This window comes from Biomphalaria glabrata, chromosome 6 (assembly GCF_947242115.1).
Source record: "Biomphalaria glabrata chromosome 6, xgBioGlab47.1, whole genome shotgun sequence".
NCBI classification, from domain to species: Eukaryota; Metazoa; Mollusca; class Gastropoda; family Planorbidae; genus Biomphalaria; species Biomphalaria glabrata.
Genome location: NC_074716.1, coordinates 5,637,819 through 5,654,169, shown reverse-complemented (window position 1 = coordinate 5,654,169; position 16,351 = coordinate 5,637,819). Strand labels below are relative to the sequence as shown.

Genomic DNA, 16,351 nt, shown 5'->3' with positions numbered 1-16,351 from the left:
TGTTTTTTTTGTTTTTGTTTTTTTGAAGTAACGTCTTATCATATAAGATAAGTGTTCAAAATAATATCTTGTAAATCAAAGTTGTAAACGTAGCTATCACGTCAGTCTTCAACATTTAGGCTAAAAGAAGAAGAAACCCTGCAAGTATTCTATTGTCATGATGCGTTTTAGCCTTTTTTTTTAAATATACAGAAAAGTTCAGAAACCTTACAAGCTAGACCTCTTTACGCATTTAACATTGTATGATAAGCATAAACTCTAAAGTCTAGCTTATGATTACCCCCCCCCCCCCCCGCGCTAATTGTACCTCTAATTGAGTGATAGCCATTTGGATAGATATTACAAGACGCCACTCCTTGCTATCATCTCCGCAAAACTATCGATTCAATATAACCACATAGTCCTGTTCATATAGTCTTTGTTACCCAACTTATAGTCAGGGGCGGACTGGGTATCAAAATCGGCCCTGGCATTACCATATGAACCGGCTCACAAATGGTATGTCATATCTTGTGCCTTGGGCTTAGCCAGGATTTTTTGGTTGGGGGGGGGGGGGGATTTTTTTTTCTGTTTGAGTGTGTGTGCATTGAAAAAAAAATTAATTGGTCGAGACCAGACCGGCCCATTCGGTGCCGGCCCGCCGGGCATTTGCCCGTTTGCCCATATAGCCAGTCCGCCACTGCTTATAGTCAAAGTGTCCTAGTTCTGTTCATCAATTCGTCACGTAAGTTGTTAATGCCAACTCGAGCAAGTCAACGTCCAACATCATTGTGTTGCTAGGCAACACTGTCTTGTGACCGCATGTAGAGCCACTTCGTTGTTAAAAGGCAGCTGAAGACGCGCGTGTGTATTCCAGAATTGGAGCAGTTAAGCCTGCTTCTTCGGTGGATATGAGTTAATGTTTCTTCGTTATCTAAAGTGGCTTGCTCTGTAAACGGAGCTGTGAGCGTTCCTTCGTCAACGAAATCATCCTAAAAATAACATGCATGGCTACATTGAATGCGCGTAAGACGTAAGCATTTTTTTTTTTAAGTAACATCTATCTGTATTTCAAAAGATAAGATTCAGAAAGGGTTTTTGGATCGTTTGTGTCAAACTGACGGGAAACAGAGATCAGTAATTTTAGTGCATTTGTTGGCACAGGATTTCCACAATGTTGACTTATAATCTCTCATTCTTTTTTATCCATTTGATTTGTATTTCGTTATGCATTTAACCTCTAAAAACAATTTTGATTTGTGAATGACTTCGTTGCAAAGTGAAAGACAATGACTTTTTAAAGATAGGCCTACATGAGAGCATGGACGTGTTGCCTGAATCAGCCAGGAAAACAAACAGCAAAGTTCAAGTCACTAAACTAACATACATGACTAGATTAACATGGATACGCGTAAGACATTATATTCTCATTTGTGGTAACATCTCAGCTGTACTTTATTAGATTTATGAGTGAATGAAGTGTGTATAGTTTGGTTACACTACCTTGGAGCTACTTAAGTTACCGTAGTGTTCTAAAAGCTAGTTTAATGTGTAATCTGTATGATTCCAACCCTGTTCTTAGATTTAAATTTGTATAATTTATTATTTTAACTGTTCTCAGAGCTAGTTAAATTGCTATAATTTAAGAGTAAAAGAAACAATATACCGTATCAATAATTCAAAACCATATCAAAGCAACAAACAAACAAATTTTTTGGTTTCATTTATTTTTCATGGATGGTAGAAGAGTCAAATACTATTAAAAAGTTGAAGTATTAGCAGCAAAAGGTCAAAGAGTCTTGACATAACATTATCACAACCTCACACAGGTCTAAGTAAAACACTAAGCAGAGATATGTACATACACCCACACACAAGTTCAACAAAACATACGCAAATAAATTATTTTGTGCTAGCATGGTTACTGAGAAGTGAACCAGCCAACACTGAATATCTGACGAGGAGTGTAGAATCCTAAATGCAATCCATTGCAGAGTTTGTCAATCCAATTCACTAAAGGATCATTGACACAGTTAAGTTTAGTAGCATTGGCAACATATACTATCTGTGGAAAACTCAACATCAGGAAGTAAAGAGCATGAGTGCCACACAGCATCCTTGTGAGCAAATAAACTTGAACTTGCTTACACTGAGCTCAAGTGTTTTCTGTAACATTACTACAGCAATGTTTCAGACATAAACTTTCTATAGAAGCTGTCACATCCTAGTGGCAGTTCCAGACATTGAAGGGGGGGGGGGAGTAGTCAAAAATACAAAACTCCATATACGTTCAATAATTTAATACTACATTGAGTCAGTTTATTAATAAACATCATTGGTGCTACAGAATCATTCAGAATTCAGAGAAAAAAAATAAAGGCGAAATTAATTTTTTATATGATTCAAATACAGTATTCTGTGCATTTTAGGTCATTGACACACACAAATTTGTTGAAAAGAGAAAAAAAGAGAGGGTGGGGGATTATGATAATTTCATGTCCAGCACCTATCATCAAAATGATACTCTTTTTATTTTAATGGGAAAAGAGTGGGATCGAACGGAAATGCTAAAACCAATAAGATCTTCTACCAGCGATTAAAGATTATAATAATTTACCTGTGCAACTGGTTTCATCTGTCATTTATTTTTTAAATATGGCATGTACTAGCAATATTAATTAAAAATGAAATAAAATTTTGCAATTTATCTAAAGATTTCACCCTTAATCATTAAACTTGCACTCTTAAGCTCTGCCAATGACTGAACTTGAACAAGGAATCTTAACAACTTAAATGTTCAGATATTCTCCAAGCAAGCAAACATACACTTTATAAAAATCCTACTATTATTCAAATATTACTTTACTGATGTCAGACACATAAGACATAATAAACACTTTGTCATTTGTCTTTTAAGTTCAACTATACACTTTATAAAAATCCTACTATTATTCAAATATTACTTTACTGATGTCAGACACATAAGACATAATAAACACTTTGTCATTTGTCTTTTAAGTTCAACTATACACTTTATAAAAATCCTACTATTATTCAAATATTACTTTACTGATGTCAGACACATAAGACATAATAAACACTTTGTCATTTGTCTTTTAAGTTCAACTATTAAATTAACGTGAGGAAAAACTTAAATCTACTACTAAATACTTCACTCTTTAACATATAATGCAAGTTCTCACCAAACCTTTATTTACACAGCAGAACAATGAATAACAATGTGCTATTAAATGTTGGCATTATAACACATTTCAAGGAGAATACAAGCAGAATAGTTTGCTAATTCATCTCAATACATAGCAACCAAATGTAGTGAAATCAAGCTCATTTCATGTAGCAAAACTTCATTTTTTTTATTTAGTCACTACAAGCCCAATATAGCTGTGCAATATTGGAAGCTAAGAAATATCCAAAATATGAATGCCATGGTACTAGCCTCTTTTAAAGATACAGGAAAAAGACAAAGAAGTGTTAGGAATTCCACTTAAAAAATAGACTTCCTAATCTGTAAAACTAATGATAGCATAAAATAGAGGAAAGAAACATTCTAGTCAACAGGAAAAAAAAAAAAAATAGACCGGCAACAGATCTTTAGCTTTCATTAAATGATAGAATAAAAAAAAGAAAAAATTAAACCTTTATTTATCAAAGCACAACACAACTTAAAACAGTAGCTATGGAAGACATTGGTAATAAAAGATTTTAGAAAAATTTTCACTAATTAGTCACAGCATTCTCAAGACTGAACAGAGATGGAAACTACATTCAGAATGTACGACATTATAAAAGAAGGGGTATCTCAGATTTCAAGGTGTATTTAAAATATATGGAAGTATAGTAGGGCCTATACAGATTGTGCACAACTAGAAAAAGAGCATATATAAACAATAAAGTCATTGAACATTTTGAAAGAACAATTATAAATAGTTCAGCATTTTAACTCTATTACACAATAGTTCATGTATTATTCATTTAAGCACAGGGAATTATTGATAATAAACTGTTCACACCATTGAGAGACCATTCATGAGAGACTGAGAAATCTTCTTCCCAAATCCAACACGTCACAAAAACACGACTAGTGTGATGTGGGGTACTGGTAAGCAACAAAAAAACAAACAACACAAAGTCTCTATTGGCTAATAAGCTAGGTGTCAGGGTCAGAACACAGGATGGGTTAATGGAAGGTATTATTTTCAAACCATGCCACTAATACACAAGTCTGCAGCGATGAAAAATATGATACTTATTACATGAAATATCATAGTCAACTTATTGTACTTCTGCATTTGGAGCATTTTCCTTTAAGTCAAAAAATCAGATCAAATTGTGCACTACAATTTGTGTACAAACAATAAATCTGTATTACTCATGCAGGTACTAGAGATCTACACCACTACAAACCAGATAGTTATTTGCTAATCTTCTAACTCCCTTTATGTTTAACCTATAATAAAACATGACATTCTTTCCACACACCCACCCCAATAAACATTTTATGGAGATATATCATCATGGTACTTCTGTGGATGTCATATATCATAGTTACAAAGAAAAAGTTTGGGATTCTGTGACAAACTAAGCACTTGTTATGATAAGTTTTGTATTTTTCAAATCATATTTTTAGAAAGAAATATTTCTATAAAAAGGATCTAATTTGTCACTAGTTCAACCTAACAAAAACATTAATAAAAAAAAAAATACATTGCAAATTAAATTAATATAATTAAACAATTTCTTCAAATGATTCTACAGGTTTAAAAAACAACAACAATGAACCAATATATGTTGCTCCCCTAGAAGCAGTTCTTAATTTTAAATACTATTTAAAAATTAAAAAAAAAAGAAATGCAATAATTTATATTTGGACAATTTTAAGCTACTAAACTGATTTTTTTTTTGGTGGATCATTATTTCATTAAATAAATTATCTACTTCTACTATCTAGCTTATCTGGCCTTAAGCTTTTCCAAAACTCTGGGCTTCCATGATCCGAGAAGGACATAACTAAAATACAGGGAGAAACTATGTAGCTGAAGGGCTATGAGCATAAAAGCAGTCCACAGTAACACAGCAGGGAATCCAAACATTTCATAAGTGTACTTCCTCTCCTGCAAATACAGCATAATGTCCCTTTTCAAGTCGAAAAGACCAAAGAAGACTGGAGACAGCCCAAAAACAACTAATCCTAACATGAACTGCTTTAGAAGAAATATGTTGTTTTGTGGAGTTGACCTCCAGCCTATCACAGCTGCGACAAGGCTAACTAGCCATGCATACTCCCAAGGACGAGGGTGTGGTAAATCAAGGCGCCGAAGACTGATGACAGCGAATCCGAGTGCTCCTGTGATTCCAGGTAACAGCCGAAAAAACATGAACAGCCCCAACAGCAAATGAAAGAACAATGCTAATCTCAGTCTACCTTTATTTATGGAGCTGAAACAAAACAAGCAACATTTAATATATTTATGGACTTAAAGAGGAAAATGAGTCTGAATGAGAATGGTATATCATTTTAACTTTTATATCACATGATATCCTAGCTTTTTAAATGTGCAAACATTTTATAAAGTGACAAGAGGCCTCTAAAATACACACTTTATTAGAAAATTAACTGCTTTTTTTTATGGTTAAGATCCAGTCAACTAATATTTGAAGTCATTCACTATATCTGTGAGCTCTCATAAGGTTCATCAATTATAGAAGGTAAGCTATTCCCTTTTAAATGTTAAATATATAAACTGTGTTATTTGGAAACAGTATGTGGGGGAATTTATGGAGGAAAAACATTCAAATCATATAAATATTTAATATATAAACTTTTTTTTAGCCATTTCAGTAATGCCTTAAAAACATTCCCTCACTTTTAAACCCTTCTTCTATCATGCTTTCAGAAATAAAAATGGTTACACATAAAGGATGTGTAATGCTAGTCATAACAATAAGGTCATTAATGATAATCATAATATCATATCATAATGAATAAATGATAATCTTGACTTCACTGTCTTGACTTGTCACTTGATTGAATACTCATACTGAGACAGTCATACACCAGTGCCAGTACCTTGCTTTAACTTGCTACTCTGTGAACTCTGTCTCTGTGACATCAGGCATCACCCCGCCCAAATATATAGTCACATCTTATTAATAGATTATTTGATCTAGATCTGATACATTCACGAATATTCTTAATTATTATGTTTTAAAAGTCTAGTCTAGATTAATACCTTATCTTATACTGCCAAGCAATGCTTTCTCTGTGCCAGTGATCGCTGCCATCTGAGCCTTCAGGTCTGTAACCACCTCTGGATGCCATTAATTTAGATCTAATATTAAATGCTAAGAAAATGACGAAAATGATGATCTATAGATCTAGATCTATTTGTTGGGTTTTAAAATAATCTAATTTGTTAGATCTATTCTAGATCTAGATCTACTTTAGTTCTCACCGTTCAGACACAGAGATAGACTAGCAGACACGAAACAACAAAACTTTTTCCGGTTTAACAGTGCGTCTTTAAAAAGCTGGAGCTAAAAAATAAACATTTAAAAACATGGAATTCTTGAGATATAGATAGTCTATATAGAAAAGATCTAGATATAGAATTTTTTTTAACGATAATATCAATCACTAAACAACTTAAAAAAAAAACGTTGTAGAATGTAGACTCTAGATCTATAGCATATGAAATTTTGGATTCTAGATCTATTATAAATAGATTTATTAGTTTAATATTAGATCTAGAACCATCTAGCCTAGAGATTGTAATTTTTTATAAGCGGCGAAACAAACATGATTGAACAAGAGTAAGTTTGTTTACAAATACAGATCGTCTCCGTGTCATTCGTGACTTGTCTTAGGGTCGAAATTTATTAGTTAGAAACGATTCATGATCGTAAAGACAATGTAATCGATTGAAAATTGTGATAAATTTCTTTAATAACCGTAGATATCGAAAATTCGACTCCCATCTAGTCTAGGGTTAGGACTCTTGTTATTGTTTTTTATCATCGTCATCATATCATGTCTTACAACAGACCAATACAGGTCTTTACAGAGCTGAATAATAAAGATCCTTTACGCATTGGAGTTGGTAAAGCAGAAACATTCAAAATCAATGAGATTTCGGAACCTAATATATCTAGTGCAAATTATTTTGATAGGCAAATAAACGTCACTGGCATAGGCGAATTAACCTTACCACCAGATAGATTTTCAATAACAATCAAATGCAAATCATGCAAAGACAATGTGCAGGATGCCAAAAACAGTATAACTAGACGTGTTGATTATATTGTTCAAGCCCTGAAAAACAGCTCATTGAAAGTGAGTATAGAAACAAATGTTTTTTTGTAAAATGTTTTACCATGTTTCGGATGTTCCTTCAGAGTTGAAGATAATTTACTTCCTAATCCAAACCTCCCGCAGGATGGTGGGGGATGGGAGTTGGAAGGGTTTGAACTCGAGACTATCGATAAATCTGAATTACAGTCCAGTGTGCAAACTGCACGACCAGGCAGCCATCTTTAAACAGATGGCCTAAAGACAATAGTGAAGTCTATAAGTATAGGTCTAGAATCTATATTCATGTGTGTAGGAAATGTGTGTTTTCTTTTTATTTTACTGTTAGTGTTGCTTCTCTTCATAAATAAAAATATAAATTTGAATATACTACATATAGATCTTGTACCAAATTGTTTCTTTTTTTTTTATAACCTAGGACTAGGAGGTTAATTATTTTGTTATTTTATGTAGACCTTTTTTCTTCTTATTTCATAATACTTACTATTAAACTATACTTATTTATGGTTTCTAGTTTCTACATTCTTTTTTAAAAAGCCTGAAGACTATAGGATTTTTCAACACACAAGTCATTTAGATGGAATGGCTACTGTTGATTCAGAAGTGGAAGCTCATTTCACTGATATTGGCAAATGTCAAAATGTATCCAACCTCCTAGCAGAAAAGCTTGGACCATCTGTCAGCATCACCTTACCTCATTGCTACCATAGCCGAGGCAGCTTGGATAAACTGAGGTTAGGAACTGTACTTTTTAGTTCAAGCTAGATGTATTAAGCTATATTTTTTAAAATATATTTTTTTGATCTTTTTGTCACATTGTAAGTCCAGACATTCTCTATTAACTCTTTATCTCTGTAATTATTTTCCATGTTCTGACAGAACTGTTCAGTTTTTACATTTGTACATTCTAACCTGTTATGAGTAAACTTCAAGAACATTTTTGTAATAAAAAAACGCTACTTTTGATATAGAATTATAGGAGAATGCATGCTCTTTAATTTAATATAATGGGGTCAAATCAAAGGTGGTATCGTTTATTAGAAGAGAAAAGAGTTAATCTTGTTCCTTGTTGGTTGTGGTCATTTCAGAAGTCCTGTGGCATTTCGTTTTAATATTACTTCAAATGATTGCTCAATCCTTCTTTTGCTTTTTTTTTAATTTCAAGTACTACTTTATATTTTGACATTAACTGTCAACCCAATATCTAATTAATTTTGAAATGCGTTACATCCTGGCATTGGTTAATCTTTTTGCCTTTAACTTGCAGGAAGCAGACTGGGATGCTTGCCATTCACAATGCCAGACAGAAAGCTTTAGAAATGGCCAGAGTCCTCCATCACAGTGTTGGATCAGCATTGCAGGTATCTCTACATTGGATAAATGTTTCTGCTGCTATATGTGCATCAGATATTGAATACTCAACAAAAGGTTGAAAGTCCATTCTTACATTTTGAAAATAAAATGAACATGCTTGAGAATGCATGTGTATTTATTACAAACAAATATATTTTAAAATTTACACACAAAAACAAATTTATTTTAAAATACACATAAAAAAAGATGACATTCACATCATTTGCCTTATAGACTGCATAGTCTGAAAGAGGAACTTTATTTTTTTTTTATAGTGCTTTCTTCTACTTTCTTGCTTGCAAGCTATTTGGTGTTGCCATTTTACATTCCATTTCAGTTTCTAGTTCTTGCATTCATAATAGTTATCCTGATCATGGATGATCTTTTATAGAGCCATGTGTTACGGTCTATAAAGAAAAGGTCCTCAGAGGTTGTTTGGATAAGCTCTTGAAGATGACAGAAGGATCTTGAATAAACTCTGTCTCTTGGGTAAAGATCTTGTGATCGTGATGCCGGGGATTGAGAATGTGTCAGCTGATAAGATGATCTAAGTATTTGATAATAAATTCAATGAAGAAATCCTTTCTTTCAAATACAAATAACTTTAATTAACAACTTGAGAACACTATATGTACAGCATTTACAGAACTGTATCAGAAAAAAAAACATGTAAGACTGAAATCTAAACGATCTACCCTTCTAGAAAATATGTCTTGCTAGCTTGAATATCTACCATACAACTGCCGTGATTCTAGCTTTTGCGCATCTTTGTTTATGTGACTGAGCCGACCTCTAAATTAACATAAATAGATTAACCAATCAGATAATTTGCTATCAAACATTACATGCATAATCACTGCGCCCTTGGGAAAACCATACTTGACATATAACCATGAACTGAGTTAATTATTTAAATAATTATAAAATAAAATAATTTGTTTGACAAATGATACGTGACAATAGTTAATCTATTTGGAAGTATTTGAATAACCTATTGTTTTTATCTTTCACCATCAGGTTCATGAGCTAGAATCTCAAGAAACTCAAGGCACCGCAAGAGATGCTGAGGATGAAAGTGACCTCAGTACCAGCATACAACAGAAAATAGCAGACGCCACCGTGGTTCTAAAAAGCAAAGTGTCTGTCTGTTTTCAACTGGCCACTGCAAAACCCAAAAATAACTAATGGTGCATAAAGATTATTTTGAACGTAGATCTGTTAGTTTTGCAATTTAAAACTTCTTTTTAGTTAAACATCAAATAATGTAATATATATAAGATTGTTATGAACTCTAGAAAACTAAAAATTAATATTCATCTGTATAATGTATGTTTTGATGATGTTACAGTAGTATTTATAATTCTGTGCCCTTCTCACCTCAATGTGTATAAGATACACTTTTAAATCTCTATTAATGCTTAAAGTAGATTAGATTAGATGCTTTAATGGGTAATCACTGTTGTGATAATGTACAGTTTTTTTAAATTTAAGGACAACTTAAAGTACAATAGTTCTAGTAGTGGTAGTTTCTTGTATATACCTACCTGTACATATTTATTTTTAATTATGTAAAGCAGTCATACCATTATTATAAAAAAATGAATCTATTTTGAATAAACTGCTATCAGACGCTGAAAAAATTTTAACATATTTTTGTAAAGAATTTATAGAATCTAATAAGGGGTAAGACAGGATGCTGTTATCACTTACTAGCAGACTTTCAGAAATGAAGATTATTAAGTTGGAGCGTAAACCTCCTGTTGGACTGCAGGGTATAGCGATAAGCAGGGTTTTAAACTGGGAGCATTGTGATAACCGTTTAGAGCACATACTCCACAATATGAGCAGGCCATCCGAAGTTTCAAGAGAAGGAAACATTCTGCATACTAAAACAATATTTAAAATAAAACATAATATAAAAATCTAAGTATTGAGACAAGAACTGATGCCAGGCTGGAAAATACAGCATTTTGTCTTATAATGGCCAGGAAGCACAGCTCTTATAAAGAAATGACCACACCAAACAAACTGGACAGTATCAATCCACGCAAAGAGCAATTACAATATTCAGTGGGATTGGCGACTGACAGGCCAAAACCAAAACCTTTTGAATATTCTTTTTCTTGATCAGTATTCAAATATGCATTTATAGTCCCTAACTACAATACAAATACAAGTTTCTTTTTTTTTTTTTAAATCAATTTTGCCCAACAGTAGAAAAATGAAGATATTGTTACGAATCTCACTATCCAGGCTCTCTGCAAACTGCACCATACACCACCAACTTAAAGAACTTGACAAGTCAGGGCTCCAAGATAACGTAAAGGTTTAATGTCCATAAATAACAGCCAATACTGTACAATTGGCAGCACGTAGAACAGTACAAATAGCTCTACGATAACAAATATCTCTCCGCCGTATCAAGTCTTGCACTGGCCTCTCCGTCTCGTTCCGGGCTTGCACTGGGTTCAACAGTTCGGGACTGACTTCACACACTTGGGCTCGTTGTGTCGGACTCGATCACAGACCAAGATCAAGACGCCGTTCGTCTCAACTGTACTTGACAGTACTCCGCACTGAACCGTCGTAATGCTCTGTACAGAACCACACCGTTGAACTGTGCTGTAGTCGACCGTGCTCTGAACTCCTGTCGTGAACCCGCTTTCTGAACCTTGCTGTATTGAGCCCCTTTTCTCGACTGTCTTGACTGCGACACCTCCGCTCTTTATATAGGGTCCCTACTGGCCTTCTCGAACCGGACAGAACGCCGCTCGACGTTTCTAGGTGGTCAGATGACTACAACTCTCGTGACGCTGCGATCCTTCCCGAACTGTCCTGTTGACACTCGACTCGGCTGACAGTCGTAACTCGTCACGGTTGACCGCTCGTCTAGCGCTGGCCTGGGGCGATTTGCGTCGGCTGACTACACACACACCACTACCACATCTGTGCCACCACCAGGTTTATAACACTATATTCAACCCCCGTTAGTCAAAATGTCCCCCCCCCCCCCCCCACAGGTTAAGAAAAGTTGATTTAGATATAAAGTATTTTAATTGTCTCCCCTGAAAAAAAAAGGACATTCAAATCAACAGTAGCAACTTAGGGGGTGGCAAGTAGGGCAGCCGCTTCAAGCCCCGCGAGAGGAAAATCCCTAGTCACCGCCAGGTTCGAAATCCAGACCAGTTCTCATAAATTTGGACTTGTCAATATTTCCCGGCATCTAGGTGATACCAACTTCAATGTAAGCTCTTAACATGACATTTTTGGTTTTGAAATAGGGCCTACCGTTCAGTTTCTGTAAAGGCAGCATCTTATGACCTGTACACCCTTTGCGGCTATCAATGTTTAACAGTTTACATTGGCATGAAACAACAAACAAAAACTCGTAGCCGGAAGCAATCAATCAAAATCGTTTATTTCGTAAATAAAGAGTCATACAGAACTGTTATATCGCATTACAGTAGGCCTATTACAAAAAAATCAGTACGTATATAGTAAATATACTGTTACTATAGTCCGCCATAGAAAAAAAGGGACGAGGATATGTCAGAAGGATTCTTTGTTTTGTATTGTGGCCTAGCTCGAATTAATTCGGCCAATCAGCATCCAGAAAGTTAGACGATAACGTATTTCTTTTCCCCCAATAGGCTACTGTGCATATACATCGGGTGGCCCCGTGTGAAAACCCGTACGTGTTTCAGTCTATTAAAAAAAAAACACGACGTATTTTTTCCATTTAAAAGTCGGATCTGCGAAAGTCAAAGGACCACTGTAGCTCCTATCATACATTTTGTTCTTATACCAAAGGCAGTATTTTTTTTTCCTAGTAAGTTGTTTGGTACGATTTTTGGGGGCACGAGAGCTACTGAGGGTCAATTGGAAGGGTATGGACATGAGACCATCGAGAAGACCGAATAATAAGCGCGCATACCCGGCGCCTTCTAACACAGAGTCAGGCTCTGGTTACGATAAAAAACAATGGTCGCTGACCTACTACGTCACGAACCAGTCTTACGGCCTGGGGTCACGGAGGTCAATTCGACTCAACCATCCAACATGATGCAAGAACATCTTCGCCGAGGCTCACGACCAGTATCTCGGATATAGGATTCAAAACCAGCTTATAGACCTGATGGCATATTTTCCCTTCATCGTTGACTGAACGCTTGATGTTAGCCAGGTGTATTTTACTAATCGTTTTCTGAACGTATCAGATCCAGAGGTTAATTAAGGCGGAGAACACTTTGAGTTATAATATATAATGTAGCTAAAAGGCCAAAAGTACAGTAGGGCCTACTTACGTAAGGTAGTATGTTTTGTAACAAAAATAAGGCCTTCAGCGTTAGAGGCGGAGATCCCGTTGGCGTGACGTGGTACGATATATATATAGTCTACCCCGCATATGACATTCGCCTAGGGCCCCGCGCTCTGCTAAGGCCGTCCCTGCATATCAATTAATTGCGTTTAATACGTCTGCATGTAACTTCGATTCGTTTTAACTGAACTTTAATAAAAAAAAAGCTCTGAACAAAAAAATAAAAAGTTTTGGGAGAGAAATGAAAAGGAAATAAGCTTATACTCTTCATTTTGTGTATTTAAGCATTGCAGGCCCTAATTTTGTCTACCACCCTTCCCACTAAGTTTCCACGGTTCAACCATAACCGTCAAGCCTCGCTTTTTTCATGGGATAGGTAGCCTATAGATCTTTAGACGCCAGGACAAATTTACTTCCCTTTTTATTAAAAAAATAAATAAATAAATATTACAGACATTTTTTTTTTAACATTGGATTTTCTCGATAAACTAAATTAGGTCAAGGACGCTAAATTGAACTTCACTGTTATAGCCAGTAAGCTTCAAAAAAGTGAAGGGGCTTAGAAAATGTGGTTTTGTAGTGCTAAAAGTGCACAAAATTATCATACAATAAGAACAAAAACAACGTACAGCTTATCAACATGTTCTTTAATATTCTATACAACGAAAAGCTAGTTGTTGTTTTTCCGCCATGATAGATGAAAATATGAGACTTTACTTTGTATGTGTAATTTTAATATGCAATAAATGGGCCTATGAATACGAAAAAAAAAAAACAATTATCCAGTTGTTTTGGCTGTTCCGTTGATTGTCATGTCCTCACTCCGATAAGTTCCTAAGATGTTTTTTTTTTTTACTTTCTAAGACTGTCGTTTTAGTACGTCATTGCTGTTGCGCTTATAAGTGCGACATAAACAACTATAATAAGTGTGGTTTATGATGACATGCTGATTTCGACAGTCATGAGGCTCTTATTGTGATACTTTCAGCACATATTTTTTAGTCCTATTTATCACACAGTTATAACATTTTAGTAAACTTGCAATCTTCTGAGTACGTCTACTATCCTGCTTCACGGCGTATTATTACAATTAATGGTAGCCTACAAATCAACGATAAAAGCTTTCTGGTGACAAGAGCTCTGCTGCATCTTTCACCACTGCGATATAATATTTGGGTATGACTGTAATCATTGTATTATCACCAACCGTCTTGCTTGTTAGTTACAATTTTACGTTTCGGATGTTCCTTCAGAATTGAAAATAATTAGCCTACATTCTAGCCCATCTCGCAAAGCCGACTGGGTAGGCAGCGGGCACGGTTTTAACTCGGGACCATCGAGAAAGACAATCCAGTACGCATACCACACGACTAGGCAGTAACATGAAAAAAAAATTATTAGATCTACTCCTTCCTGTCAGAAGCCGTACGTACGTCTGCTTTTATGAAAGTAGGCCGATTGTCCGGTTGATATTTCTAGATCTACCAGCAACAATGTGTAAAATCATCTTACTTTTTTCGTATTGAAGAACTACAATATACCGTTTGCTAGCAAATACAGTCCGAAGCGTATACCACACTACCAGGCAGCAAAATATCTGCAATCCATTGAGATTGGAGCTTGCTACAGTTCTGGGTAGCAAACATTCCACCTAGATCTGAGAATATGTTAAATAGAACTGATGAATGTACATTATGTAATTGGATACGCTGGAGTGGTCCATCTATAGCTGTCCTACCCCTAGCTCCTTTTTATTTTTCTAGGGTTTAGTGGGAAATATAATATAAACAAAAAATCTTACTGATGCGAAACTATTATTTCATGATCATGATGCGGAAACTACTTAAAATAGATTACCTGACAATCGTCAGTCAAAAATGAATCACCAAGTTTTGGCTTTTAGAGTATTTTGTTTATTTTTAATCTAGACTTAAAGGTAATTTCCGCTTTTTTTTTTTTTAGAGTCTTTAATAGATCTACACCTAGATTTCTAGATCTAGACACTATTGAGTCTATTATTGTGACCATTGCTAGCACTAACAAACGAGTCTTCAAATACTGAAACTGTGACTGTGAGTCAAACTGAAGTCGAAGTGAAGCTGAATGAACTGAAGTGAAAGTGAAGCACTGAATCCGTCTGAAGACTAAGACTAAAGTGTCGTCTAAGTCTAAAGGCTAAAGGTAAAATTGAAATGAAAGTAAGACAATCATCAAATCTAATCAAATCATGACAAATCATAATCATAATGCCAATAAATTGAATAATGGGCTTGGCTTATAAACTTATTTAAAGTATTAATTTAAAGTCACTAAAATCTAAATAAATACTAGAGTTAGAGTCTAGAATAACTAGACTTAACTAGACTAGTAATATTACTAGTAGTAGTCTAGATCTATATCTAGACTAGCCTAGATCTAATGTCTAATACAATAGTAGATCTAGCTAGATCTAGTAGTAGTAGTATTACTAGAATCTAGATCTAATAGTTACTAAACTAATGACTAATTAGTCTAATTGAACTAATTCTAATAGTCTTTAATTGTCTTAATTATTATACTAAGTTAATTATAATAGATGACAGATATGTCTAGATCAAGATCTAGATTAGATTTAGACTTCACTTACTAACTCATAATGATAATATCAATAAATATGACAAAAATAGTTACACCCAATTACAGTAATAATTTTTTTTAGACTAGATCTACATTACATATCTTCTAGATTCTAGATCTAGTCTAGAATCTGTAAGTATATTACTAGACTTCTATAGTCTATACTCTATTACTATTATTTTCTATAGATCTAGATCTAGTTACCTTGTAATAGTAATTTACTGATTCTATATCTAATAAATTCTAATAATAGGTACTTTGACAAACAAAATTCAAAATAAATATATATATAACAACTTAATTTGTCATAAACTATCTAGATCTAGTTATGTAGAGCTTGCTGAGAGGTTTACAAGGACACCAAATTGATCTTTCTATGTTATATAGGAGCGAAGTTATGCTGTTTTATGTGTATAGAAAAGGTCAGAAAAACTGTGATAGAAAAAATGAATTTTCATCTTTAACTCATCAAAACTTTACAACCATAATAGATAGAAGCTCAAACAAGTATACCCCATTATCAAAGTGCCTACTAAACATTTAATAATAGTATTTAGTATTTAATACATAATTAATATAGATCTAGAATCTAGATCTGTATTTTTAATACTGTTATTAGTGATTATAAACTACAGTAGATTCTAGATTTAAATTACAATGAATTAGATAGATCTTGATTCTTATAAACGCCAAGAGTGGGAGAACAAACTCACAAGTAAATTCTGCACTCTATCCAGAAGAAATGAAGAAATTAATTG

At 34.3% G+C, this 16,351-nt stretch overlaps 2 protein-coding genes across 3 annotated transcripts; one reads left to right on the top strand and one right to left on the bottom strand.

Annotated features, from left to right (window-relative positions):
* Window positions 1-4,371: 4,371 nt before the first annotated feature.
* On the bottom strand, window positions 4,372-6,513 carry LOC106051277 (protein jagunal-like). The gene is made up of 2 exons (XM_056033057.1): window positions 6,231-6,513; window positions 4,372-5,436 (listed from the first exon to the last, which is right to left on the bottom strand). The coding sequence occupies exons 1-2, from the start codon at window positions 6,317-6,319 to the stop codon at window positions 4,950-4,952; spliced, it is 576 nt and encodes a 191-aa protein (XP_055889032.1). The 5' UTR covers window positions 6,320-6,513; the 3' UTR covers window positions 4,372-4,949.
* Window positions 6,514-6,587: 74 nt separating this feature from the next.
* On the top strand, window positions 6,588-10,301 carry LOC106051284 (interleukin-1 receptor-associated kinase 1-binding protein 1 homolog). Of its 2 annotated transcripts, XM_056033055.1 has the most exons (5): window positions 6,588-6,810; window positions 7,042-7,330; window positions 7,844-8,040; window positions 8,574-8,667; window positions 9,677-10,301. In XM_056033055.1, the coding sequence occupies exons 1-5, from the start codon at window positions 6,797-6,799 to the stop codon at window positions 9,842-9,844; spliced, it is 762 nt and encodes a 253-aa protein (XP_055889030.1). In that variant the 5' UTR covers window positions 6,588-6,796; the 3' UTR covers window positions 9,845-10,301. The 2 variants fall into 2 exon arrangements, with proteins under 2 accessions (XP_055889030.1, XP_013061898.2); XM_013206444.2 differs by having other exon boundaries at window positions 6,590-7,330.
* The last annotated feature ends 6,050 nt before the right edge of the window (window positions 10,302-16,351 follow it).

Bases quoted from the DNA above. Each gene is read 5' to 3' on its own strand.
- LOC106051277 (XM_056033057.1), bottom strand. From the start codon at position 6,319: ATGGCATCCAGAGGTGGTTACAGACCTGAAGGCTCAGATGGCAGCGAT. The intron at 5,437-6,230 runs GTATTAATCTAG...GTTTTGTTTCAG, and splicing joins GCTTGGCAGTATAAGATAAG to CTCCATAAATAAAGGTAGAC.
- LOC106051284 (XM_056033055.1), top strand. The intron at 8,041-8,573 runs GTTAGGAACTGT...TTTAACTTGCAG, and splicing joins GGCAGCTTGGATAAACTGAG to GAAGCAGACTGGGATGCTTG. The intron at 8,668-9,676 runs GTATCTCTACAT...TTTCACCATCAG, and splicing joins GTGTTGGATCAGCATTGCAG to GTTCATGAGCTAGAATCTCA.